The sequence below is a fragment of the Lineus longissimus genome, chromosome 7 (genome assembly GCF_910592395.1).
Source record: "Lineus longissimus chromosome 7, tnLinLong1.2, whole genome shotgun sequence".
Classification (NCBI taxonomy): Eukaryota; Metazoa; Nemertea; class Pilidiophora; order Heteronemertea; family Lineidae; genus Lineus; species Lineus longissimus.
Genome location: NC_088314.1, coordinates 1,073,618 through 1,099,123, shown reverse-complemented (window position 1 = coordinate 1,099,123; position 25,506 = coordinate 1,073,618). Strand labels below are relative to the sequence as shown.

Below are 25,506 nucleotides of genomic sequence, written 5' to 3'. Positions count from 1 at the left end.
ATGAAGCCAAAGAACCAGTTGTGCTGTTGGTAGTAGCTAATTGTTGCTGAAGCTTTTCAAGCTGCAGGCGTTTGAAATTGTTGGCGACCATAGCCAATATCCGGATTGTCGCTTGACAGGCCAGCAAGCTATTAAGAAGGAACAGCGTGCTCGTTGTTAGATCGCAGCTTCCAGCATGAGTGATGACTTAATAAGGAAGCTATATCAGACTTTCGCCTGGGTTGGTTTGGTCACAGCTGATATCGATCGCCAAATTCTTCTGGCTTGTCTGTCTTCAGTGGTGGTAGCTCAAGTCAATATAGAATATCTGAGACCAGGGTCCTTCTGTTTTCACTTGTCAATTGCCAATTGCCTCGCCAATTTCCTCAGGCAATGTTCACTGGTATGTATGATGTAAGTCTTCGGCAAAAAGCTGTTGGTTTGGATGTAGTTCTTCCAGTGGCTGGCGGTGCAATGATGCCGGGCAGTAAAGTCCGCAGACCAAGCCAGTGCTAGATATCAGGTTGACGTATTTTAACTTTAATTCTCAAAATTAACTAAGATTTCTGCCCTTCCACCGCTTACTCTAACTTGTCTCTTGGCTCTGACTCAAGGAATGAATGTTTTTCCCTGTAAAGCTGACCATCTTACCACTATTCCCAGTGGTATTCTATCAGTAATTGCCTCTCCCTTATCTAGCCGAGCCAGAGAAATGGCTTTTTATCCAACTCCTTGAATTGAGATGTCGAGGTTAGTTTTGCCAATTAAGCGTTGGTTGGACTTAAGAGGTCTGCTGGTGTATCGATTGGCGATTATGTTTGGTTTGTGACTAAAGGCTTATGTGCCTCCAGCATGACTTCTGTGAATCTAGGTATTATGCTACATCTGACTGGCTACATCATCATCATCATCGTCATCGTGATATTGTCAAAGGCCTGAAGGCCTATTGACCGGTGTAACATCTGTGGTTGTTCCCCATGTGTCAATGTTTCCAAACAATAGGCAGCTAGAGAGACCACGACTTTTCAATAGGGGGGGATACACAGAAAAACTTGTCAATCTATTTTTGAGCGTTCCCAAACAATGAGGGGAAACACTCAAAAACAGAAACACTCAAAAACATTACACCGGTTTGCAAGCCATTGGGCAAAATAGCATTTTCGATACTAGTGCAGGTGCCGGCATCTTGTTACTGAAGATAGGAAGAAGAGCAGTTTATGATGGTGCTGTTTTTCTCGTGATTGAATCTGGGGTGTAATGGAGAGGTAATGACAAACGTTTTCATGCCATTTTCGCTGTCTCTTTTCAGGTACATGCTTGGCCTCGGTGCCATCCCGTCAGTGATCCTCTTCCTCGGGTTCCTCTTCCTCCCGGAGAGTCCGAGATGGCTTATCATCCAAGACAAGGAGGCGCAAGCCCGGGAAGTCTTACAACACATACGAGGCGAACAAGACATCGAGGAGGAGTTCGAATGTATAAAAACAAACTGCATGTTGGCGGAGATAGAGAGAAAGGAAAGAAGTAAGTGGTGTTCAGTCATCTAGCAAGAACTAGGCGACAAGTTGAGCTTGGTCTAGAGTTCTGATCATCAAAATTGCAGATGAACTTTTGATAGAGAACAATATAACGAAATGCACTTATAAAGCTTTTCCCGACAGGTCCCAGTATCGATCAAAAGATATTGAGAAACTTACTACGTAGTCTGGAGGACTTGTGACCAAATCTCCTGGTAGAGGTTTGCGAATGTTCCTTACCCACCAAAGTCACTGGACAATAGGCTTTTAAGCTGAATGTTCCATTTGTAGATTTCTGCCAGTAACCACCGCCTCCCTCCCTGGTTTCAGGTACTCGGGCGCCCATCATCTTACAAATGTTACAGACTCCCTCACTGCGCCGTGCCCTACTCATCGGGTGCAGTCTGCAGATGTTCCAACAGTTAGCCGGCATCAATACAGTCATGTAAGTATCACCGTTAGTCCTGCACCTGTCACCAGAAGTGTAGCGGGAAAGAAGTTTCATCAATGGTACATTTCTTTAAGAATTAAACTGTCGGTTGGGGTGTTTTTAGGTTCTTTATCCGGAATGTGTAGGAGTTAGCACTGAAGTTTTACACCTACTGGGTCTGCATAACGAGGGAATCAAACAAAATTCAAGGGTAGTGACTTATAAATAGAGATGTTCGCAGAGAAGAGGCGTTTTTCATGAGGGAGAAATTTCCGCATGAGTCGAATTACCTCTTCATTAATCAGAGATCTCAGATACCAGTAATGGCTCGTCATTGGTTTACTGTCGTTCTCAGCAAGTGGAGACTGCTGCCATCTGGGTACATTCCTTGAAACCCAAATCATGGCTAGATCGACAAACCCATACCTCCGCGGGACAGGCGAACTGATGTCACTCTATCACAATGATACTTTTTATGTACGAGCATCATGAGTTACTATGATTGGATGCCATTTCTTCCTCAAGAGAGTGGGCTGCGGTGTAAATATTGGCACAATTGATAGAGTTGTATCATGCTGAGAAAGCTAATGAATGGCTTATCGGCTCCAACAAACTGGTCTATGCGTCTGGGTCATTGGAAGAAAAAAACTAAATCCTTGTGATTGACATCAGTCTTTGGTTGTTTCTTCTCACCGCTGTTTTCTGAATAAAGTTTGTACTCTGCATGTTATTGGTTAAAATGTAATGGTGTGAGACAATTTTTCACTGTAATCAAAAATAATTGATATTCCGATTGCCTTGCTGGAGGCTTTACCAATACTGTCTGGGAAAACTGCTGAAATAGTCGAGGAAATACACCAGTGTTGTTTGACAAAAACAAATATACTTGAATTGTTTGCTGAGCATTCTAAATTCGTTATACGCCCAATAAACTGATGAATATTGGAGGTAATCTAGTTTGATAACTGATTTTGTAAACAAAGTAAACCTTCTCTTCTACTTAATTCCAATAAATGATAACACGGTTGCACGCTTAGAACTACTGGGTGTAGATAAATAGTCTTGCTACCTGTCCAGTTTTGATACTATAAAGGCCACTATTGTCTGTGATTCCAACCACGTTTCTAATTCTGTCCCATTGGTTTCCCTCAGGTACTACAGTGCCACTATCATCAAGATGTCAGGAGTTAAAGATGAAGTCACCGCCATTTGGCTCTCAGCGGTTACATCGGCGGTGAATTTCCTTTTCACGTTTGTTGGTTTATATCTGGTGGAGAAGATCGGAAGGAGACCGCTGACGCTGGGAAGTTTAATAGGTAGGTGATATCCTGATTGGGTTGATAGTTTTAACCGAAGGATTGTCTTCGTGGTTCACTGTCACAACAATGGTTTTAGAGGTCTTGACTCACTTTTCATGTCCTATTTCAGGTGCTATAATCAGTCTTATATGGTTGGCCGTGGGATTCCAGTTAGCCGCTCTAAATTCACCATCACTACAACTCAAAGAGACAGTTAGTAAAAACTCCCATTGTAGTCAATATAGGTAGGCATCATCAAAAACATATGATAATTGGGGGGGGGGGGGGGAGCTGCAAGAATTTGAGCTATCAAGAGTATTGCTAAAGTATATCGTACGTGACTGGGCACGATTGTCCTGCCCGTCAGTCTTCACCCTCAAGCCGCTTTCAGTAGAAAAGTACACTCATTCAAAAGTCGGTACAGCTCAAGCAGCGGTGGATGAAAAACAAAGAGGACCAGAAAGGGACTTTTCTGATCATACTTAACACTCATCAACCACATTTGTTGTCAAAGTCACTTGACATTTTGGTATTTTTAAAAAAATCATGGAGAGTTTGAACTTAACTGTTGCAGCACGTGTAACCAATGTATGGAAGACTTATACTGCGGGTACTGTTATATGGATGGAACAGTCACGCCTTATAACGGGTCCTGTCTGCCGACCAATTACGACAATCCCCTCAGCGCCACGGTGGGACGATGCAACGCCACGGAATTACCAGGAGCCATCACTTGGGCGTATGAATACTGTCCCACATCCTACGCCTGGATGGCCATGGTTGGCCTCGTACTCTATCTAGTCTTCTTCGCACCAGGTAAGGCGAGTGAATGATTCTTGTGTGCCACTGTGTTTGGGCACCACTTGGAGTTATTTGATGGGTACCACGTTTCACTCTCAGGTCCATCAGTGTAAGGAGCCAAAGGGATTTCATTCAAGTCGTTTGGAGATCATGATTCTTGTATTCTGCTGACCTTGTCTCCCCTCTTCCAGGAATGGGTCCCATGCCATGGACGATCAATTCTGAGATCTACCCACTCTGGGCCAGGAGCACAGGCAATGCTGTCTCCACATTCACCAACTGGATCTTCAACCTCATTGTTTCCATGACATTCCTCACTCTCACAGAATCACTCACAAGATATGGTGAGTTACATCGTCTCCTAGGAGTGGGCACCAGTTCATCCAACATTCTAGTACCATGCACATGCGCTATAAGAGGAGATAATTGATGAAACTAACCAAGCATGTTATAATCTTATAAGAAAAGGAAGTCTTATATTAATTATCACCCTCCCAGCTCTTTCCAATCGGTGGTTTTGTATTCTTTGTGTACCCCGTAGCAAGCGTCATGAGTTCGATAACTGTCTTTCTTCCAGGCACCTTCTGGCTGTACGCTGCCTTGACGACCCTCGGATTCATCGTCCTCGTGCTCCTCCTACCAGAGACCAAGGGCAAGAGCCTCGAGGAAGTGGAAGGTCTGTTTGCACGGCCATGGTTTGGCACTGGCGCCGTCAAGTTACAGTCCTATGCGGAGAAGAGTGTGCAGTATGTCCATATACGGGGATTGAATCGGGACGGCAGAGATTCAGAGTTGGACTCACCAGAATAATGGAGCCAACAATTTTGGGCCTACTCAATGTGGACTTGGAACTGTGGCTATCAATTTGTTCACCCAAACTTGTTTCCATGGTGAACTTTGATCAAAATGGTACCATGGTAAACGAGTTGCTGTATTGAATGATGATGGTTGCTACGAAATTGAACTGTTGCCATGGTGAACTAGTTGCTATGTTGAACTTTGATAGTTGGCATGGTAAACATGTTACCATGTGCTATGGTGATAGTGTCTTGGCAAGCATGTTGCCAGTAGCAACATGTTGCTATGGTTATCATGTGAAGGAATGTATAAACAGAACTGTGATCGAGCCCGGCCTGGAATCTCCAATGATTCAAGGATGGGGTTGAGCTGAGAGGCTGTGTTTGGTGAGACAACCGATACGGACTGTGTGGTATCAGTATCTATTCTGAAACACCTCAAGGTCTTGCACACAAACATACAGAATAAACTCGAACTGGTAACTTTATCTTTTCAAAGAGATGTGGTAGATGATATTATAATCAATAGGCTAAACTAGGAATAGGTGAATTAATATCTGAAGTAATTGTAAAGAGAAGATTATTTTTCAAACTTTGATGTGTTTTCCTTCCATGATTAAAATAAAAAAATCGATGAAGTCAATATTAGTATGTAGGTCCCTCTGGTGGAGATGCATGCCAGACCTGCAGTTGGTAACTAAGCAGCTCTGTATGAAATGAAATGTAGGAGGAAACTGGAGACCCTGGAGGAAATGTACGCTCTTAAAGAGTCGCCCTCTCTTTCACATGTTGATGTGCTCTGATCAGGAGTCAGACCAACAACCTCAGAGGTGTCAGGCACCGTTTTTAGTGAGGGACATCTGTCTTACCACTGGAACAACGGTAAGACTCTCCTAGGGACACTGATTTCTGTTACACCAGGTTCATTCCAGGCGGCCAAATAGGGTGTGTGCAATTATCAATCTAGTCAATTCATTTTTTGTTAGGCCTGTTTATTCAACATATTTTTCTTCAGAATGTACTTTTATTTCTTGGCATACCCCAAAGGATGTTTTATAGGTTATTGGTGAAATGATTAAAGAATTGATCTGATCAGTTGCAGGGGGAATAGGCCTACACGATTGAGGAGGCTGCGTTGTCTTCTTGTTCAATTGTCAAAGAATGACTCAAAAGTATAAAATCCAGGAGCGAGGGTAGGTCTACTAGGGTGAGTGATGGGAGGGCAACTGATCACGGAGCGCTTGAAGCCATAGCCAACGGAGCGTAGGAGATTATCATCCCATTGTGTAATATCAGTTTCAAACTTTTGATTTACAATGGCAGAATTCTGGCATCGTGCCCCTCTTGAAATGGCTTTCAGCTGCTATTTGAATGCCGTGTCAACAATTGTGAAAAGTGTGGTAGTAACGTCTTCTCGTTTTGTAGCGAACCAATGATTCCGAGTCAGAATGTTGACTGAGATAGTTGTAATGTAGTTTATGAACTGTTATGTCATTCAGATTTTATGCTGTTGGAAGGGACCCTGACCTATTGTAATTCTACCAAATAGTCAATATGCAACAAGTTTGGGGATCGGGAATGCATTGATTACTGTGAAATCAGATTTGTTGCAACTTTTAAGGTGGTACTCAGCGTTGTTATGAAATGCATTATCACGACGTGTTGCCTTCGAGAAAATGCTGACGCCTGCTGGCTGATTTTGCAGTTACTATTTGCGAACAGGTTAAATCAGGTGCGTTTCAGGAGCCCACCGCAAGGCAGAATGTGATGAGAAAATGGTTAGTGAATTTAGATGCTCCAATACCTTGGGTGATTTATTGATAGACTTTGACTAGCCTATAATCCCCCTTTAATTGCCAATGAACAGCTAATTATTAAGTAGTAGTACAATTCAATGTACAATCAGTCAGAAGCTGTCACAAATTACCAGATGGCAGCACCTTCCAGGAACCAACTGGTTGTGCCGAATTGAAAGTTGTGACAGCCCCTGGTGGAGTTTACAGTAATATTGAATAATTATGGACACATCGTATTACAAGCCCGTATTGTATGATTGATTGATTATGAAATAATATATGTATACAACAGTGTTGTGATGTGATAGCGATGTATCTTGGCCGGTAAGAACAATAGAACTTCTTAATTTCTACCGTACCGGACAAACGACAAATGTGTTCAAATTAAATAACTTGTGACGTCTGTGTAGGTATGAGCAATGGCAGATTTCAAAAAGGAAAGCTCACCCTATCAGTTTTTGTGGTGGCGATCACCACGCCCTTTCATTATATATAAATGGGATTAGAGTAATAATAATGAGAGTCCTTACTGTATGAGGCAACTGAAATATGTGTGTGATAGAAGGGCTTCAAGGACGGCCTGTCCAAGCTTGGCGAGGCCTGACTGTCGCTTCACAAGTGACCCCACACTGTTGTAGATTGTGATCTCGGAGACAAAACACATTTGTTGATTATATTCCTCATATAAGATAGTGCTAATAGGAATTGTAGGTTTAGATTGGTGTATCACACTCCCTGAGAACTTCACGGCCAGCACATGGTTGGAGTGTGTCACCTTAGTGCTCTGCGCTATTGATGTATAACTCAAAAATCTCACATACATTTGAATTATAAATATTCCGCATTTAGTTTTGAAATGTTTTGTTTTTTATTTTTATGAGAATATATTCTACATCTCTCTATATATATTTTTGATGATGTAACTGAACTGCCTTCTCTGACTGTGAACAAAGACATAACAATAATAAAGTTTGATCTATGACGATGCAATCAGTACTGCATTAGAATTTGTTTCTTTGACCCAGATTGACTCCCAATTCCAAAGCAATGACATCACTGAGCCCCCATATTCTGATGAAAAATGAGGTGGGTTACCCCTCCATTCCTTGTTTTGTACCCCGGTTTTGTCCCAAACATTTTTAAGATGGTTGTGACTTTGTCTCTGTCTCTGCATCTTGACCCTCGAGCCTTGGATCCACTCCGCCGTCCCGGACGCATCCGTTACGGACCAATTAACTCTGATGGTATTTGGTTTTACCACTGTTTTCATGGCCATTTAATGGGCACTATGTGTGACTCGATGGGAACACCCTGTCAAATCAGAGGAACAAAAGGGAAGGCTAACTCAATTTTCCTAATCAAAGCCTTTTCTTCCGGTCACAAGTGAATGAAGTTCAATTATTTTCAACTCCAATGAGGCGAAACGTAACCCTGGACAGTAGCTTTTCAGCTAACCGTTTTTACACCCTCTGCACAAATCCTGAATAATAAGGACAAAGGGTAGAAATTAAATAACATAAGACAGTAAAATCAGTCAATTACTGTCTGAAATGATAAAATGAAACGCTAGAAATGTGAGTAAATAGATTGTTTTATTTGAAATGCAAGTTTTGTAGAGATTATATTTTGATAAAATACCAATTACGGCACAACCAGTGGGATGGCCGCCGGGGACTAGAAGAGCCAATTGTCATTCCGCCATTGGCAGTGCACGCCTCACGTTGAATGCGAGCCAGCTGGGTGGCGAAATCGATTGGTAAGTGAAAGTTTCTTAAAGTTACCGATTTCTATTCAATAAAGTGAATAACTTTGATTTCCATCATTCAGGACTAGCAGGTGAATATGCCAGTGTCGAATTTGCTCCAATCGCACATTTATTAGCAGTGAAAACGTATTGACGAAACTTCTTAGAAAAGTTTCTTGAGAAGGATACCGGAGCTCTGTAGGGAGCACAACGTGTGCTAAGTGTGTTAGTATACCGTTAGTATGCGTTGTGTAAGGTCTTCTGGTCAGTTTAGCCTTAGGATCCACCTGGAAGCTACATGACCGCTGTATTTCGAAATAGGCCTAATAAATACTTTAGTAATGACATGAACCAATAGAGTGAAAATTTACCTATTTATCCAAAATTAGCCTATTGCCAGTTTCAATTGCCATATCTTAGTAAGGCCTAATAGTGAAACAAATTTCAGTCTTTCCACTGTGTTTTTAGACTTTGTGTCCACTCTATTTTAGCTGGTCGAGGGGCATCTTACACATTTATAGGACTATTACTTGGGGCTCTTCGACAGGCATACAGAATCCCTGAAAAATGCTTCAAAGAGAGGTTTTGGTAAGGGTTAGCCATAGAACCTTTTGGTAGTGATGACCTTTTTGGGGGAATTTGCCGAGATTCTGTGTTGTTGTTCAGGCTTTCCTTTGCCTTCTTGCCTCCCTCTGAGTCCAAATACAAAAGAGAGTAAAATACTTGCTTGGAATTATCATGTTAGAAAGAAAGGGTGCCAATAGGTCTGCACAGCTGAATAAATACAAAAAGAGGTCTGACACTAGTAGTCGCTCAACATTACACTCCAGTGATGACATAGCTATATTTAATTAGCAGGCGTGTAGAATAACTTTTAGGTAATATGTCTGTCACTTCCTTCCTGGGTTTCCTGTTAACCCTTTCGTTCTTTACTGTCAAAAACTTTCTATATGTGGCTAGGACTAAAGAGTAGGGACCATACAATTAACAGTTGTGAAAATGTAAGCCTGGAGCCAAGGCCTAGCAGAGAGACTTGCAATTACATTAAAGAGAAGTGTCTTGTCTGAGGTCATAAACCAACAGAATGCAGTTATGACTTGTGTCATTGCCAGACCCTTCATGATTTCACTCTTCTTTTCAGGAATGATGAATATGGTATTCTAATGTGAATCGCAAACCGAGGAGGAAACAAACTCGCAGCATTCCTACCAGGCTGCCCTCTTTTGGATTATTTTCTCATCTTTTGGATTTGTGTATCATAGACTTGCCAACATGTTTATCAAGACATTCATCGGTATTTTGGTGATAAAAGGTAAGAAAATTCCCAATTTTTAAAACTTTTTCCACTTGCTGTGCTACAATAGACATTGGAGTCTCTTGAAAAAGGATTTTTCCATGACTCCCAAGGGTTAAAGATGAACAGAAACCATGACCTGAGTCTGTGCCACATTCATGGCCTCATTATTGTAAAACAAAACTTTCAACAAACTCACATTTTTCGAAAAAAAAGCTAGGAACAGGAATGTGGGTCAACCAAATAAAGTGGCAGATGCATCTTGTTCCCTGGCTTTGTGCAGTGGTGGAGCTTTCCGTCTTAGTTTTTCAGTGTCACAACATTCTTGCAGCTTGACTCACTGTCTGACATTTCAGTTGAAATAAACACACAGACAAAGTCAGCAAGGCTGTAAAGAATGTGACAGACATCCCAATCTAGACTGGAGAACTTTGGTTACAATGTCAGAGAGGCAGTGACAGAAGATTCTCTATGTGGTCTGAAGAATCAGGCTTATGATCCTCATTGAACAAATTAGGCTTACTTTCCTCATTGAACAACCTACAATCTTGCCAGACTCAAGATATTCAGCATATCATCCTCTTGAACTGTACTCTCCACCGTATCAGTGGTGTTGAAGGTATAGACACAGTAGAGATTGCTCTGTTTGCCATCAGAATATTGATGTGCATTTTATGCGGCTGAAAATAGCCAACATCGTTAGAACTATTCAGGTTGGCTGCCAACAAGTTATCTTATCATATTATTTCTAATTGGTGGTATTCATGGTTGGCAGAGATTACAGTTTAGACCAAGAAAATTTATGCCTTGATTTTGTTCCACAATTTCTGGTACCGCAAAGTATGTGAACTTCATAGAGGACTGTTATAAAGTACAATGTGGAATCTATACTGTGGTATCTCTTGGAACCCTATTGCCAGGTTAAAACCCCAGATTCTCGTCTGCTATTGGATGGGATTTCGGGAAGAGACCTGAGGATATTGAGTCTCACATGGTGTCAGCCAAAAGGGGTAGGACAAAGTAGGCCGACAGAGTATCCAGTGAAGTTCTTTACATTCCTGTATCATTGGCCCATCAATGCATAAAGAGCTCTGTTAGTGAAGCAAATAACGTGTAATTATCATAGTGTGGTAATGGACTCAAAAAATGTCATCAAGTATGCAAGTGGTGCTTCTGAATCTGTGCTTGGTGGCCTGAGCAGAAAGAAGCTCATGGTCTCTACATGGTTATTGTCTCCTGAACAAAGGAACCAGTGGAGACAGAATCAGAACCAGAAGACACTTTATGATCCTAAATGAGTGCAGTGCCCTACTTTTTGGAACATCTGAAGACCATGTGTATGGATTGAGCTGATTACTTTTATAAATGTCCATAGTATGATCTGTATCCTTGGGAATGTCACTTCCCCTCTGGGTCCAGTTTCTATCTGCTCTTCCATGAACCAAAGACTCTCCTGCATAGAGAGCAATGCAGTAGTGATAAGTTTGGCCGGTTGTTGAATAGAAGTTGTGAACAATTCCAGGTGATCGCCCCATATAAATTCCTGCATCTCCTTGTTCATTGCACTGTACTTGTTCACCTGGCCACCTCCCCCTGTGGTGGCACACCCAGTTCTGCTTGGAACAGGGGAAGTTCACTGTACTCAGTGTACTTTTTTGGTGCTTTTATAACCATCACGCCCCACCACAGGGTGTGCGTAGTTATGGTTGTCCCATTGTGTAAAAGTACTGTGTTGTCCTACACTCTGTACATGTAGGCCTTCATGTAGGACAAAAAGGATCAAGCACACATTGTAGGTCTGTGATGTGTTTTGCTGCTGTGTTCAGAAAATAGCTTATCCCCCATTCTTTGCACTGCCTATTCTTCTTCACTCTACATGTTCCATTGTCTTGAATCGCCTTTCGTCCTCTAAAGTGAGATCGGTGCACATCCATCCATTGGTTCCCATACATTTTGAAGACATCTTACCCATGAATCAAAGATTTGCCTATTTTGCGTACATCGTTTGAAGTCTTGCTCTAAAAATGATCAGTCCACGGCCGATTTGTCAAACAGCTCTAGGTACATTTAGTTCATTCATAAACTTGTCGGTCATATTCAATAAATCACACTGCATGCTTATGATGGAAGACTTTTGTGACTTGGAAGACAAGGACCCTTGTCATAATGCAATGTAAAGAAAAGATCCATGTACAAATATATGGCGTTCTGTTGAGGTTTACACTTCACACTGTGAAGGCCCTCGTAATTTGGCCTCCAATCAACTATTTCTACTTGTTTGGTTCCATTGAGTTGTCTCTGAGACCACGCGGGGGAGAATTTATGAACATGCACACGGAAGCATATTGTGTGGCACTCCTTTTATGTACCTTTTGGTGGAGTACTTGTCAGAAGTTGCCTCTCTCCAATATTGCACTCCGCGACATTCTTGTCTGTCTTACCCGATATGAACATGTTCATTGTATGAGACAGGGAAGCAAATCTCTTCTAAGCACCTATGGTCAGGCAGAGGAGGCATCCTCGGTCAAGTTTCACCAAAATACTTCGGCATGTTGAAGGACTCATCCCATGGGTCATTTGAATGTCCCTCCTCAGTAATAAAACTTTTGAAAGACTTCACATGTTCATGTCCGCTACAGGGAACATATCAAATTGAGATTGAACAATATGGAATCTCAACCAAATTCATCTCTATATAATGAGCAAATTCTTGTTGTAATTTCACACACATGTCTCAGTATTCAAGGTCAGTGCTGTGTGTAATTTGGAGGAGAAAGGCTGACGGTCTCAAGGTTGGGTAGAATGGAGTGAGCACGGGACCACCTGGGGTAGCCTTGTGTCTCCTGTGTCCTCTCACCCACCTTTATTTGACCTGGCGACATTTGGTCACTAGAGATGGCAGGGTGAAATTGTGATTCTGTCAGGATCTACACATTTGAAAGATGCATGGATTCTCCTGTTCGGAGTTTATGCAATCCTTGAGTTTTCATTGTTTTGTCTTCCCTGGTCTTCCCAACCCCTCTAAGGTTCTTTTGTATACTGACACTGAGACTAAGCCCTCATCATTGTCCAAGGCATATATCTATAGGGTCCTTACACACATGTGTTATCTTTTCCAAAACAAACTCTGTATTCTAAAATCTTACAAAATGACCCCTGAGGAGGGGTTGTTTTGACCAGTACCCCCTGCTTAGCCCTGAGGGTTTCCTTCAAAAGGCCTTGGCCCGACTTTAAAAGCTTGGCCTGGTTTAGTCATGAATGGGTCGATGTAGGCCGAGTGCATTAGCAGAGGATTTGCTGATAATAGGTTTGGTTTGGATGTTAATAAAAGTCAAATAGCTTGAAAAGATTAAATCTGTCGTTCGATAATAATGTCCTTAAAAGGGCTATTTTCTGCATGGCAAACTAATCCCAATATGCTGAGCTACATTGGTGGGCCCCTTAAGTTCTGCCATGTCATTTGCCATAATAGTCTATTCTTTGGCCTAAGTCACTTCCTTAAATGAAACATGCAACGAAGTCTACCAAAATTTTTGGTTTAGACGAAAGCCTTTTCAGATCAATCTGAGACTCAGAATCAGCGCCACACTTGGCAGAAATACGACCAAATTTGCTGATCGGTTACCCATGTGCAAATTTTCAAATTCAAATTCAAATTCAAATTGTTTATTACTCCTTATAAAAGTATATTTACATTGGATTTTTATGTAATAAACATACAAGACGATTAAAAGAACAGAACATGATTATGTATATTGCCTTGGTTACGACTTACTTATCCTTGATGATATCAATGTGCATGGGGAACTGGTGTTGATTCAAAGGCCTGAAGGGTTATTCTGGGTCATCCAAATGACGATCAATCACTGATCTCTCCACTTGGTGACCTCAACCTAACATTAGCAAGAAGCCCTCACATGGCAACTATAAATCTCAAATAAATCACTAAAGTTCCATTGAAGTTGGTCAACCTAACTTTGACCAAGTGGTGTGTCGGTTCCTCTATGCTTTTTCACATAGAATTCCGTTGAACATCAGTCTCCATGTATCTGAAACAGACCGGAGCTTCTGGGATGGCCGAGGTCAGGGTTAGACCAATGTAAAACAATACCACCTAATTCATCATCACACTGCTGTCAAAATATTCGCCAGCCCTGGAATGTAGTACACTTTAACCCCCACTGGAAGAAGAGCAAACTGGTGAAACCCTGCTTCCTGATTGTGCAAGTATACTTTGGGCCCACGTCGTAAGAGATTGATATAAAAGTAATGCTTGATGTAGTTGTTTCTCCGAACACACCCAAGAGGAGTTTGAGATGCTGAAGAACCATCGGAAGGCTCTTTGCTGTAAATCCTAACCTTCGGTAGACTCAGTCGTAGATCTCTGCTTCGAGCCGTTTGATACATTGTACTACAGGACCACCATCAAGGCTGTTTGGGCTCCCAGAATTGAGGACACAAGGTAATGAAATGTCCTCTGTGTTAGTGATTGCAAAAGAATGTGCCATGGCCTCCATTCTGAACTCATCAAATCATACCTACTGGTAATTTCACAAAATTGGAATACAAATTGTAAATAATGGAAAATATGCAATATGATCGTAACATGAATACATCGCTCATTAAATCATATTGTCCGTGCTAATAATTATTGCCATCATTTTCATAAGAGTCGGACAATCTATTAGCCATAACTTTATGATGATGGTGCCTGGTATGTCAACAATCTGAACCATAATGCTTGTGATTTCATCCCAGATCCTGTGAAAGGAAATGGTAGAGGAGATTCAGGAATGTCTTCACTGCCATGGGATGCCAAGATCGGATGAAAACCCATTTTGGCTTGCTCCAGTGAATCAAATCAGATGAGCTTATGGCAGAAGAACACCCTAAATGAATCAGTGGAAAACTATGCCACAGCACTGGCCAAGTAAGATAATTCCATTGTGCTGATTGTCCATTTTGTCAGAAGTTTTGTAAATGATGGAGGAACTCTGCTGATGATGTTGTTGCCCTCATTAATTAAGGATGGACGGTAATTAACATACCAGGAAATGACCTTGTTTTAGGGGAACCCTTTATGAAGATATGATTCGTTAATGGTTCTGATGCTGGTTGGGAGGAAGAAGAGACATTCCTTGAATAGTTCTCTGGCAGTGACCTCTGGGAGGGAGATCCAGCCTCAGGACAGATTGATGGCTATGTATGTCATTAGTTTATCCTTGTCATGGACTGTAGCCCGTTTGATGGGGTATGCCCGGATGCCCGGGAGATGTTTAGGTTTTCAACTGATATGCTTGCTTCTCTCTCTTCTGTGCTAGAACTAGAAGGAGTGAATGTGCTTCGACTGATGTTGCTCTTCCGTTCAGGAGGTCCTGTGTGTTTCAGTAGATCTCCACTGTAATCTTGTGTAAAAACCAATCCACCCCTTGAGAAAACATGCAAGTCTCAGTCTGGTAGATGCTGGTGTGGATGTTGTTTCTGTCCACTTGATACATCCTCTCTGAGTTGCCTGAAGAGTTCCTGTCTGTCTAGGTTTTCGTGTTCTGATGTGTGTCAGGTTTGGAGTGCTGAGTGAAGAAGGTTCCACAAGTAGCTGTATTTGTCAGGTTTTAAGATGATTTCAATACAAGCGTCTCAAGTCAAACTTCTCTCCTGCAACATATTTGAAATAGTTCTCCTCGGAGTCATTTTGACCGCAGACACAAGGCCTTTTGATAATGTGATTAGTGAGACATTCCTTGGGGTTAATTTATCACAGCTCAGCCATTCATGTTGTCTTACCCATGACCTCTCATTAGAAAGTATCTCTTGTCGTCTGGAGCAACCTAAACCTACAGTAAAAAGATAATGATTTGGTACCTAAAGCTTGATACTCTGCAGAAATTTAACTAATCAAAACTGCTCCTGTAATGCTGTCCCACGGTAGATGAAGACCATTCAGAAGTGTGCCTTCGGAACATGAATGATATCTACAGTCAAGTGTGACATGTGAAGTATGCTTGACCCTGTGTGACCATGACTTTTGTCCAACAAGTGGACCCCATTCACAGATTTCTGTACAACTGTGTGAGTTTGATATCACTTGAAGTGACCCAGGAAGTCTTACATATGTTTCATTTGTTCTTTTTTGTCAACCAAAAGCAAATGGATATGTATGGTAGAAATAAACCTATCAACTGAGTGTACAATTGGTTTCATAATTTGGAGGTTTTTCAGGGCCTGACGTGTTGATATATTCATTGATGACTATTGAGCTCCTGTTGATTTAAATCTGATGGAATTTTCTTTTGTACCTCATGGTCTTTCTCCTTGGCCTTCTGAGCTACCTGTCATTCTCTTCAACTTGCAAAGAGCTTCTTTTGCTTGGGTTAAGACTGCAGTGCAAAGCCTTTCCTCGTAGCTTACACACTGGTTCATTCTCTTCCTTGATTTGAGGCTCCTGTCTATCAAAATCCTTGCCTGAGTTAGATTTTGTACTCCTCAAGGTAGTATCCAGCTCTGGTGCAATATGGCTCCACAAGCATCCCAGGTAGACGTGGTGCAGTATGGCTGGCTCTTGGCAGGTTGAAGGTGATGGGGGCGGATTAAGTCATCAAGAACCAGGTGCAAACCTACACCATGCTGAAAAAAGAATCTTAAATGAAACTTCTTCTTTTTCATTATTCTTTATAGCAGCAGGCCTACATTTATGGCTGCACATATCAGTCTATGTCTTGTTCTGCTAGATGTAGTGGTCTACTGGATGTGTAGGCCTATGCTTCAGGCTAGTTTGTGGGCCTAATTGGCCAAACTTTCCCTGCTGTGAAGATAGACAAAGTGATGTGAAATACTGAAAGCTCTGCCCATGCCCAGCCATCTTATGCCTCTTTTCCTTGCAGTGAACATCCCAGATTTATAGGCCAACATGGTGAAAATGACCTTACAAGCTTCAGTGACCTGAATATCTCTCTCATGATTGTGGTAGAAGCTTTCTTTTATGACAGCTAATGGCTTTGTCCATGTGTTTTCATTTCATAACATCCTTAACACGCTTTTATTTGTGTTTTGGCCTCTTGCTTTATGATGGTGTCTGGTGGTATTTATTGAGCCATTGTGGCTTTGGTTTGACTCGGACGTATCACAACATCATCACCTAAAACGTGACTTCTTCAATAGCAAACTGATTGGTATGATCTTTTTTTGAAACTGCCACAATAATCTGTATGTTTAGCCTACATTTTCTTATATTTACCATTACTTAGTCACCTTTGACACCAGAAAAAGCAGGAAGACAAGCCTGTAACCTACGCATTTCCTGGGTGCAAGTCTGCCTGGAAGGAAATGATAAGCTCGTCTCACTCTGTCTTGTAGGCCCAATGTGTAATCGGCTGAACCAGATGGCATGCTCAAAGGAGATCATTCCTGCATCCAACTGCTCATGCAGCATGCAGCAATATTGTTCAGTCAAATCAGTCACCTGATGCCTGGCCCTGTGTGTAGATAAAGAATCAAACAGACTTAATCAATCTGGCCGTGCGGTTGAGAAAATTAGAAAATCACTTGTGAAGGTCACATTTTGAAGTAGGTTTGCTCAAATCTAATTGACCCCACTCGGATATCAATTTCACTTTGATCAATTTGTTGGTGAGCTGATAGTGTGTGTGAAAGGCCTTTCGTTGTGAGGTGGAATAGTGGTGAGATGTGATTGCTGAGTTGAACTTTTTTATTAGTTTTTTTTTTAATTCTGAAAAATTTTCAAAGCCAAAATTTTTTTGGACTGATGATGTTTCTTCATTTTGAGCAGAAAAAAGGTGAAAAAATGTTTGGCCTTAGAAATTTGTTCATACTTCAGAGTTGAATTTGTTCACCCAGCATGTCTAACACTGAGAGGGCTGAATGATGAACAAAACAGTGTTCCACAGTATATGATGTATTTCCCTTGAAGAAAGAAATATAAAGTACATGCTATCAAGAGATCTAATGTTGACCTAGATGATTGCTAAAAAACCACAGGAATTCACCAACTACCAGTTATTAATGACCAATTGACATGATGATGTACAGTCAAATCACCAGATGCTTTTATTCACAATTAAGTGCTTTTGTTAACCCAGCCATCTCTATTGCCCAACCTGGCACATGTTGAAATTACCATTTGTCTGGTGAGAGCAGCTTAGAGCATATAGGCGTACATGTAAAAGCCCCACTTCAAGTGACCATGGAGGTGCCAGGACCAGAGTCAAGGGACGACACTAAGTAGTCAACATGCTGGGAATCAAACCCGCAACCTCTTGATCATGTAACTCTCTTCCCCTGTCCCACCAATGTCTAAAGAGAAGGTCATTTGGCGGGGCATGCTACTTGTGTTGATCTCATATGATAAAGACCTCTAGTAATAAAATGTTGAATGAAATCCTGCTGGGAATTTACTTTATGATGCTTTCTCTAAAAGCTTTATGAATGGGCAGTATTTCCCGCCTGACCCTGCTGTGGCCCTGCATTGTGACATTCCTTCCGGCTCCATTCTCAAGTACTTGAAGACGAAAGTGCCATTGTCGTGGAGTGTGCCGCTCTAAGAAGAGGGACGTCTTGAAGGGCTTGAGTTACAATACGAACATTAAAATGCGATTTTGTGTGTTTACCCATACTCAAGCCGACATCAATAATGAAGCTTTTAGTATCGATGTCAGATTGGATCCTAAATTCTTGAGCTAAAGAATGAGGCAATCAATGTGTAATTGTTTGCCAAAGTGAATTTCAAATGAACAATTGTTTGCCAAAGTGAATTTCAAATGAACATGAATGAAGCAGTTTCACTTTCAACTGTTTAAAACTCGATGTATTGGTCATATTTCATATAACACCAATACTGGAAGAAGTGACACCAAGTTGTACGATATTTCCAGTCTTACCCTCCCTCCTTTAGCTGATCAAACCAGTGTAATCTTGTCCTAGGGCAGTGAATAATGGATTGAAAGAGGTTTCCCTAAGTTACTTTTACTGCAGCCATACCAATAAGCTAGCTACTGCTACTCATTTCATGATAAAGTTGTCTGATGTTACCCATAGCCTTTCCAGGTATTGTCACAGTCTTTCCTTCCTTTTCCTTGGATCAAATGTTAGTTGCAGCTCAGCATTTCATAAAGATTGTTCTGATAATAAGTGTCAGGAATTACGCATTCCTGAACCAAGTCATTTCCTGAATCAAGTTATTAGTTCGACTGCAGCTGCATGGAGCCAGGAAGTCTGAGGAAATCCTTGCGGATTAAGCTAAGCTTAATCGTCTAAGCACCTTCTTTCATCTCTTAACATCTGTTAATTTGTAATCTTGTTTACTTAGTCAATAGTTTGTAGAAATAAAGTCAGTTGTAAAAAAGATACGATAGAGTCAAGTTCACCATCAATTTGTAGTCAGCAACTCCCCAGTAGAAAACCCGAAGTGCGGAGTTTTCGACATGGTGCCGTGACCAGGATCTGGGAAATTCACCGAGTAAATACACAACGCAATATACTAACGTAAAGGTCAAAATGGATAAAATCGATCAACTCAAGAAAAACAGAGACTTGTTACAGGAAGCCTTGGACACCGGTTTCGAACAGGCAAATGCCGTGATTGAAAAGGAGTCACCAACGAAATTCGAACTGTCAAAAGTTGAAGCATGTTCAACAGAAATCGACGAAACGTTCGTCAAGTTACAAAGTCTAAACGTGGAAATAGCGAAACTAGTTACAAAACAGAAGGAAGATGACCTAACCAAAGAGGAAATCTTACAAACGAAACAGAGGAATATAGACAATCGAACTAAACTAGTGCACGTGAGTAAGTTTGTAGAATTACAGTCCAAGAAAACGGTCGCAAAGCCAGCGACAGTCGACGCGCCAGCCGCGTCAGTACCCAAAACAGCGCAACTGCCAAAGTTGAAATTACCGACATTCGATGGGACTTACACATCATGGAAATCCTTTTGGGACACGATTGAAGCAGATGTTCTCAGTGCTAACTATGCGGATATCACGAAATACAATTATATCAAGGGACAGTTAACGGGCTCAGCGACAGACGCTGTTGCTGGTCTTCAAGCTTCAGGGGAAAACCTGAAAGTACTGGTAGAAATCTTGAAAGAACGTTTCGGACAACCCCGAAAAATCATTCGATCACATGTGAATAACCTCTTAGAAATGCCAGGGCCTGCAGGACATTATAATGCTCTCCGGGAATTCCACAACCGAGTAATGGGGGACATACGGTCCCTAGAAAACCTCAACGTCGATATCTACAAATGCGCTCCGTTTATTGTACCAATCATCGAAAAGAAGTTACCGAAATTCTTCCGGGAAAAAATGGGAACCTCAGGGCAACAGGATGCTTTTGACTTAAAGCGATTCATGCAGTCTTTCTCGGAACAGCTTGAAAACATTGGAGAACGCGCAGATGCTCCTCCACAGTCGGATAACAGTCATAGGAAAAGTACGCAGAATCAGAATCGAAACCCGAACGGGAGTAAAGTTTCATTGGATTCGTTTGTAAGTGTGCCCGCAGCCAAACCCAAAATGTGTCAATTCTGCAACTCCAGTCACAGTTGTTTTGAATGCACTCTATCGCCAACAAACCGATACAATGCCGTTTTCAACAAACGCCTGTGCAGCAACTGTCTTCGAACATCTCATATCGCCAAGGAATGTAACAACCGCAGCAAATGCCACACGTGTGGTAAAAAGCACCACACCAGTCTTCACGAATACTTTGAACAGAAATACAGAAATTCAAGTAACACAGGAATGTGTGCCGTAACCCCCAAGTACTCCGATGTACGAAAAATCGATATCAATGATCACGTGGGATTTAAAACAACAAACGTGAACTCCAAAAAACGCGCAACCAATAGGCCGTCCACAGTTCTACTAGAAACAGGGTATGTTACCTTACAGAATAAAGGGAAGGAATCCACAGCAGGAGTGCTGATTGATAGAGGAAGCATGTCCTCTTACATTCGCAAAGATACAGCACAAAAGCTTCAACTCAACCCGGTGCGTTCCCAATCCATAAGTGTTAATGGCTTCGGAGGCCACTCTTCAAAACGGCAATACGACATTGCAAATGTTGAAATTGCAACCACTGACGGCATCAAAATAATTGAAGTTCTCATCACCGATGAAATAGTCAACCCCATCAATCAACGAGGATGGAATACATGTAAGGAGTACCCATACATAGCGAACATTGAAAACAAGTTAGCAAATAACTTTAGTGCCGATGAATTCACCGTGGATATCATGATTGGATGTGATCATGCCTTCCAGTTCCTTGAAAATCGTCTAGTGAAAGGGGACGGGCCGACAGTACAGTATTCAAATTTGGGATGTTTTGTGTCAGGACCACTGTTTCCCGTTAAAATCGAACACTCCGTGATTACATCAGCAGATCGAATCAACACAACCGCAAACGAACATATCATCGAGGACAATGATCCCGAGATACAATCACTTGAGGAATTCATCAACAGCAGCACTCTTCAGCCAACGGATGAAAATGACACTGATTTCGATGAACAGTTTAAATCGGACTTCATGCAAAAAATCGAGTTCAAGGATGGGAACTATTCGGTTCCGTTACCATGGAGACCAGACCACGCGGAACTACTCACTAACAGAAGGGAATGCGAAGCCAGGCTACGTCAAGTCATGGCAAGATTACGTAAGTTAAACCTTCTCAACAACTACACCCAAGTAATGCAGGAAAACCTGGACAAGGGTTTCATCTCAGAGGGCAGCCCAGATGACTGTGACACCGGCCACTATTTGCCTCATTTTCCCGTACTCCGTGACAGTGAAACAACCCCCCTGAGAATCGTTTTTGACGCCAGTAGTGGTAGCCCATCGCTCAACTCATGCCTTTATGAAGGACCTAATATGCTTCAAGACCTAACTGAACTGATCATGCTCTTTCGGACCAAACGGATTGGTCTGTCCGCAGATATCGCTCGTGCCTTTTTAGCTGTGCATTTGTTAGAATCGGAGAGGAAGTGGGTTAGATTCCTCTGGTATAAAGACAATGATGTCTCGAAAGAACTGATTCCTTATCACTGTAACACTGTCATATTCGGAAATGTTTCCAGCCCATTCGCCCTCGCTATCACTCTGCACAAGCATCTGTCTAGTTACGATACCCCAGTTGCCAAGGATATGAAAACAAAATTCTACGTTGACAATCTGTTAACCGGAGTCGATTCAAATCAGGAAGCATTGGATTACTTCCAGGAGTCTCGTGAGATCATGAACCACGCGTCTTTCAATTTGCGCCAATGGAGTTCAAACTCGGAAACACTCGATGAAAGAATCAGATCGGAAGGAGTACAAACAAAATCTGACATTGTAGGGGTACTTGGACTGAAATGGGATACCAAATCTGATCAGATTTCAGTCGCGAAAAAGGATCTCAAATCATCAGGAGAACTTTCAAAACGTAAAGTAACATCTCAGACCGCATCAATCTTCGACCCGCTCGGAATTGTAGCACCGCTGACAGTCCCTGCTAAGTCTTACGTGAACAACCTGTGGAGAGGCAAAAAAACCTGGGATGAACACTTATCAATCACCGAACGGGAAGAATGGGAAACAATCAAACAGGAGTCCCTCTCTCTCACGCACATGCTATCTATACCCCGTTGGCTAGGGGGTGACACCAGCAAACCGTTACAAATCGTAGTATTCTGTGATGCATGTCCCACCACCGCCATTGGTTGTGTCGCTTACGCTAAACAGAACAATAAAGTCGCCCTCATCGGCTCTAAGAACAAAGTCATCTCAGAGAAAAATGTCAATTTCACAGTCCCTAAGCTTGAACTGATGGCCATGGTCTTGGGGGTAAATTATGCAGAGACCTTACGAAATACCTACATCAGTCAGTATCAGACAATCGAAGTGGTATACAGCACTGATTCAGAGATAGCGCTTTATTGGCTCAGATCCAATAAAAAACTCAAACAGTTTGTTCACAACCGCGTGCAAACAATACGTCAGAAGTCAGAGTTGACTTCTTGGTACCATGTGTCAACCAAACAAAACGCTGCAGACATCTTATCACGTGGTGCGACACATCAGGAATTGAAGGACTCTTCATGGCTGCAGGGACCAAAATGGCTCAAGGATGATAAAACCACGTGGCCTTTAACCGCACTTTCCGACCTAACCTTGAACAGTTCCGTCTCTCTGACAGCCGCGTTTGAAATGCAAAATGACTTCGTTGTTACAAGCATGGTCGCAACAACACCTGTCGCAAGTATCAGCGACGTTATAGCACAGGACAAGTTCAGTTCATGGAATAGACTTCTGAGAATTACCGCCTTAGTATCACGCGCCTTCAAACCCGGACTCAAAAACAGGAATAAACTGTCTGCACAAGATATCGCTAACGCGGAAGAAAAATGGATTACAAATCTTCAAAACGAACACTATAAACATGTTACGGATTACTTGAAGTTAGAACAAAGTGGAAGGCATAAGCTGCCTTCTCGACCCACAATCATCAGTCAATTAGGGCTCGTTCTTGACAAAAAAGGAACAATTCGTTGCGGCGGGAGGCTTACTAATTCAGACGTCAGCTCAGACAGGAAGTACCCAATTCTCCTGCCAAATCAATCCTACATAACAACGTTAATCGTCCGGAACGCCCACCACAACGTGGTACACTACGGCTTAGGGTCCACCATGGCTTATCTTCGGGAGAAGTATTGGGTCACATCAATGCGCTCAACCGTTAAGAAAATCATCGGACATTGTGTAATCTGTAAGAAAGTGTCTGGGCGTCCATATCTGACTCCCATCGCACCACCACTGCCAGACTTTCGGATTAACGACTTGTCAGCTTTCAAGTCCACTGCTGTAGATTTTACATCACACCTCTACGTACGAATTAAGGACTCGATACAAAAAGTGTACGTTTGTCTCTTTACGTGTTGCACCACGCGAGGCATACATCTTGAAATCACGCCGGACTTAACTGTTGAATCATTTCTAAGAGCTTTCAGACGTTTCACTTCAACACATTCAGTGCCTAGCCTCATTTACTGTGACAATGCCAAAACGTTTACAAGCGCCGACACCGAGCTGAAACGGCTGTACAACATTGTGGGAACAGAACAATTCCAAAACCACCTGTCCAAGAAAGGAATAACATTCAAATATGCACCCGTACAAGCCAGCTGGTTCGCTGGCGTTCATGAGAGACTGATTGGTGTGACGAAACTTGCACTTAAGAAAACCTTGCGCAAATCACTCGTTCCAATTGATGAGTTTCAAACTCTCATCAAAGAAATTCAAGCAACGGTAAACAACAGACCACTCACATACTTGTCATCAGATCCAAATGAACTCAAAGCGATAACACCGAATAATCTGATATACGGACATGATATGTCTTTGTTGCCACACGAAGGAGAAGATAACTTGGATGTAACATACGCCGGCAGAGATAAACTTGAGAAATTGGCGTACAAACGCGCAGAACGACTACAAACATTCAAGAAACGTTTCTATGACGAGTATCTCGCTAGGCTACGGGAACAACACCAGTACGAACTTAGCAAACAAAATGCCAAAGCTGACATCATTAAAATTGATGACGTCATTCTTGTACACGACAAGGATGCCAAGAGGAGACACTGGAAACTTGGGATCATAAAAGAACTCAACAGAGGCCAAGATGGGCTGACCCGATCTGCGCTTGTCAAAACTGCCACAGGGCAATCTAACCGAGCAATCGGAAAATTGTATCCGCTTGAGTTAACCGTTGACGAGAGCATCGAACGGTCTGCGCAAATCAAATCTGTTCAAAAAACTAAATCTCGACCAAAACGGTCAACCACTGACATTACGAGGCTCAAAATCAGAGAGCACTTGGATTACTACGGACAGTAGATATTGTAGCGTACGTGACATTCCGTTTTAATATTCACTTCGTCAAAGCTATACACTTGGGCAATGTATAGTAATATGGATGCTCCCCTCCGTCGGGGTTACGACGCCTGTCGTCCATGAGAAACTGAAGAGACAATCAACATAATCGAATTGACATTTGAATTTCATCTATATTGAAATACTAGAACATTATCATGGAATATTAGTTAGTTGTAACATGTTTGACACCATCGTGCTATAGATATTCATCTTTTGATCATCACCATCTCGACATTTAGTTTAGAAACTTTAGAATCTCAATACGGATTAATCTCTTTAACGTACTTTGCATGTATTGAAGCTTATCTACCATCTCATGTTTACTTCAAGTATTTTGTGTAGTTAGCGGTTTCGAACACCGTTTAGTATCAGTCAGTCTGGATTGCAGACCACCGAGGATGATTAGCCAATCACTGTTTAACTATTCAGGGATTAAAATAATCATATGATTAAAGGATTAACCATGTGCTTGCGGGCGGGGGAATGTCAGGAATTACGCATTCCTGAACCAAGTCATTTCCTGAATCAAGTTATTAGTTCGACTGCAGCTGCATGGAGCCAGGAAGTCTGAGGAAATCCTTGCGGATTAAGCTAAGCTTAATCGTCTAAGCACCTTCTTTCATCTCTTAACATCTGTTAATTTGTAATCTTGTTTACTTAGTCAATAGTTTGTAGAAATAAAGTCAGTTGTAAAAAAGATACGATAGAGTCAAGTTCACCATCAATTTGTAGTCAGCAACTCCCCAGTAGAAAACCCGAAGTGCGGAGTTTTCGACAATAAGTCCCACTTTGTCCCTAAGTTACTTTTACCCCAGCCATACCAAAGCCAGCCATACATAAGCTAGCTACTGCTACTCATTTCATGATCAAGTTGTCTGATGTTACCCATAGCCTTTCCAAGTATTGTCACAGTCTT

General features: G+C 41.9%; 2 protein-coding genes across 3 annotated transcripts in view; both read left to right on the top strand.

Annotated features, from left to right (window-relative positions):
* LOC135491071 (proton myo-inositol cotransporter-like) overlaps positions 1-6,547 on the top strand; it is a 29,504-nt gene extending 22,957 nt beyond the window's left edge. Inside the window, exons 3-9 of the mRNA XM_064776717.1 lie at positions 1,289-1,500; positions 1,824-1,938; positions 3,076-3,239; positions 3,352-3,466; positions 3,796-4,037; positions 4,214-4,366; positions 4,600-6,547. Coding sequence (XP_064632787.1) covers positions 1,289-1,500; positions 1,824-1,938; positions 3,076-3,239; positions 3,352-3,466; positions 3,796-4,037; positions 4,214-4,366; positions 4,600-4,832 — 1,234 coding nt within the window. The 3' untranslated portion in view covers positions 4,833-6,547. The remainder of the gene's footprint in view (positions 1-1,288; positions 1,501-1,823; positions 1,939-3,075; positions 3,240-3,351; positions 3,467-3,795; positions 4,038-4,213; positions 4,367-4,599) is intronic.
* Positions 6,548-8,316: 1,769 nt separating this feature from the next.
* LOC135490606 (laminin subunit beta-1-like) overlaps positions 8,317-25,506 on the top strand; it is a 34,566-nt gene continuing 17,376 nt past the window's right edge. For both annotated transcript variants that reach the window (XM_064775846.1, XM_064775845.1), the window contains exons 1-2: positions 8,317-8,371; positions 9,501-9,671. In XM_064775846.1, coding sequence (XP_064631916.1) covers positions 9,632-9,671 — 40 coding nt within the window. In that variant the 5' untranslated portion in view covers positions 8,317-8,371; positions 9,501-9,631. The remainder of the gene's footprint in view (positions 8,372-9,500; positions 9,672-25,506) is intronic.